Source organism: Phaethon lepturus, unplaced genomic scaffold (genome assembly GCF_000687285.1).
Source record: "Phaethon lepturus isolate BGI_N335 unplaced genomic scaffold, ASM68728v1 scaffold31376, whole genome shotgun sequence".
Classification (NCBI taxonomy): Eukaryota; Metazoa; Chordata; class Aves; order Phaethontiformes; family Phaethontidae; genus Phaethon; species Phaethon lepturus.
This window is the reverse complement of record NW_010544728.1, coordinates 6,961-9,879: the sequence shown is the minus strand read 5'-3', so window position 1 is coordinate 9,879 and position 2,919 is coordinate 6,961. Positions and strand designations below refer to the sequence as shown.

The 2,919-nt window shown below is 36.9% G+C and overlaps 1 protein-coding gene across 1 annotated transcript in view; it reads left to right on the top strand.

Annotated features, from left to right (window-relative positions):
- Positions 1–324: 324 nt before the first annotated feature.
- CCDC59 (coiled-coil domain containing 59) overlaps positions 325–2,919 on the top strand; it is a gene marked incomplete at its 5' end in the record, with an annotated part of 6,690 nt that continues 4,095 nt past the window's right edge. Inside the window, one exon of the mRNA XM_010288768.1 lies at positions 325–547. Coding sequence (XP_010287070.1) covers positions 325–547 — 223 coding nt within the window. The remainder of the gene's footprint in view (positions 548–2,919) is intronic.

Below are 2,919 nucleotides of genomic sequence, written 5' to 3'. Positions count from 1 at the left end.
TGGGATGGCATCGTGGTGGGAGAGACGGCGCCGAGGGAGGCCTGGCCCTGCCCCGCTGGTCGCGACCCTTGGCTTCCCGCCGTGCCTCTCAAAGGTTTAGGTGATGATTTTCAGTAAATTTGAACAGGCTGCAATGTTACAGTAGGGAACAGATTTATAACACTGTTGTTCCCTTGAATTTTTGACTGGTCCCTATTAAAATTAGAACAAATAGTGCTTTTTTCTACTTTGCGCAGAATATGGGTTGAAATGGTCCTCACAATAATTAAACGCTTTGGCATTACTTCAGTGCAGGTGCATTTGACCTTTTTCTTATGTTTTCAGGACGAGGATTTGCATTTCGGAGAAAACAAAAAATTGAAAGACAATACAGGAAATTGCTGAAAAAGAGAAGAAATGTCCATTCACAACAGGATAATCAGTTTACTGATACTTATCCAGAGCACTTGAAACATCTTTACCTAGCCGAGGAAGAAATGCTGAAGAAACGGCGCAGGACTCCAGATGATTCAGTTTTATCAGCAGAAAAACTTAATAAAGCAGTAGAGTAAGTTTTCAAAATATGTCTCGAAAACCAAGTAATTGTTTCCATCAGAAAATAAATACTTTAAATCTTATACTTTACATGGACTTCAGTATGGCGATTTGCTTTTCTAAAATAAATGTTATTAGGTCTTAAATGTTTTTCCTAACTGTTAGAAAATGTAAACATACGGCTTTGTTGTGTTTGCATCAGAATCGGAAAGAAAATTGATGAAGTTTAGAGCTTGATTCCACAGAAATATCATTACAGTTACCATTGTACTTTAAGGGCAGGGTTCAGCCGAAGAGCTGTAAGTGTTTGGCCAATTTGTTACCATATCTACAAAGAGAAGAGCCTGCTTTTCAGGTATTGTGCTTTTGAGTCTACAGAGTTTTCCTTTGAATTAATTCTCAGTATTTTTAAATTAATGCTACTTTTCAGAAACATTTTTTATATTGTCTTTATGTTCCCAGTTTGAAAAGCTGTCATCTTCATATTGCACTCTTTTTCCACTAGAATGAGCAACATTGTATGCAGTTATGCTTTTGTGGTATGGTTAATTTTGGGGGGATTTTAAGTATGGGCTTTTAAAAAAATAAAATGGAGGATTAAGGTTACATTAAGGTAACACCATAAGGCAGTAACGTGTTCTTGATCAAAGTAATAATTTTAATTATTGGAGATGTCATAATAGTTTGCCAGTGGTGTTTGGGGTTTTGGGGGTTTTTTGTTTTGTTTTAAATGTACTTATAATAATCTTAAAATCTTTAAATCTACTTATAATAATAATCAGGAGAAGTCAAATGGAGTTTCTCACTTATCATCTAACAAATGTCAGACAACTTAACCCATTTTTCCCTTTGTGACAGTAATTCTCCCTGAAATCTTGGTTAAGTATGTCAGTAAAATGAAAAGTGTAGCCACTCAGGTATGGCAGTGTTTCTAAACAGCATCCAAGTGTGGCGATTGAGATAATGCCCTTTTGTCCTTGGTGCAAGGAGTGTTATAAGTCTCTTATAATTCCAAGGTGTATTTACATCTAAACTGGGAAGAATGCTTGAGAGAGGGGTGAAAGGCAGTCAGATATAAGCCCAGCAGTGGGAGAAAGGTAGAGTTTCGTCTGGAATAGGCAGCTAATTCATGGGAATGTCTGAAGTAGGACTACTGTTTTTCTTTAAACGAGAGGGTTTTTTAATTTTTGCTTAAACTATGGTCATTGTGATTGTAAACCAGAATTAATAATTCTGCAAAAATGTGACTGCTAATATGTGGGGTGGTGTGATGCGTTGAGTCTATGAGATAGACTTTAGTGTTCTATGGGAATGTAAAATAAGACTTTGGTTAGTTAGTTCTATTTTTAGCATATATTGGAATTTAAGTAGTTTTGTAGAGACAATGAGGGGTCATTACACAGTATTGCCACAAGATGGAGATGAGAATAAAGCAAAGATTTTTTCTTTTTCTTCTTTTGAAAAGAGTGGTATTTCTAAATGAAAGTACGAGCAAATACCTTCTCTTCTCTTCTTGGTCATCTGTCTGCAGTCTCCTAGATGATGATGACTAGTTTTCAACTTTCTGTAGTGTGAGTAATATGGCCTCAAGTTGCGCCAGGGGAGGTTTAGACTAGATATTAGGATGAATTTCTTTATGGAGAGCGTGGTCAATCATTGGAACAGGCTGCCCCGGGAGGTGGTGGAGTCGCCATCTCTGGAAGTGTTCAAGAAACGTGTGGGTGTGGCGCTTCAGGACATGGTTTAGGGGACATGGTGGTGCTGGATTAATGGTTGGACTTGATGATCTTGAAGGTCCTTTCCAACCTAGTGTTTCTGTGATTTCTGTGATTCTGTAATAGAGTAATCAAAAACTTACTTTGTGAACAGTTGTTAAATATCTGTCAAGGATTATATTTTTCAAATGTGAAATGTCTTTGCTACCACACTCTTTATGTAATGGCCTTATTGTGAATCAGAAAAAGAAATAATTTAGAACTAAATAACCAGAAAAATCCACCCAAAGTAGTGTGACAGTAAGTCCCAGACAAATGGCACTAGTTTTCTTATAGTGTTTTCTTTGGTGAAAGGTACCTGGGCAGTTTTTTATATTGAAATCTGGAAGGAACATAATTTCAGTTCCTAATTTCAGAACATTAAGGGCAATAATACACTTTTTCAGTTCCTAATTTCAGAATGTTGAGGGCAATAATATACCATCTCCTTCAAGAAAAAACTTGTAGAATGGCATTGTTATTACTGTGCTTTTGCACCTTGCCATGTCAGCCTGACTTCTCTGGCAGGTAGTCTGCTAACAACTGGTTGTCCTTGTATCTCTGCAGTTGCATCCATATGTCAGAACTAAAAAGAGATAATACAGCTCTAAGCTAGTGCATTCAGTTTTTC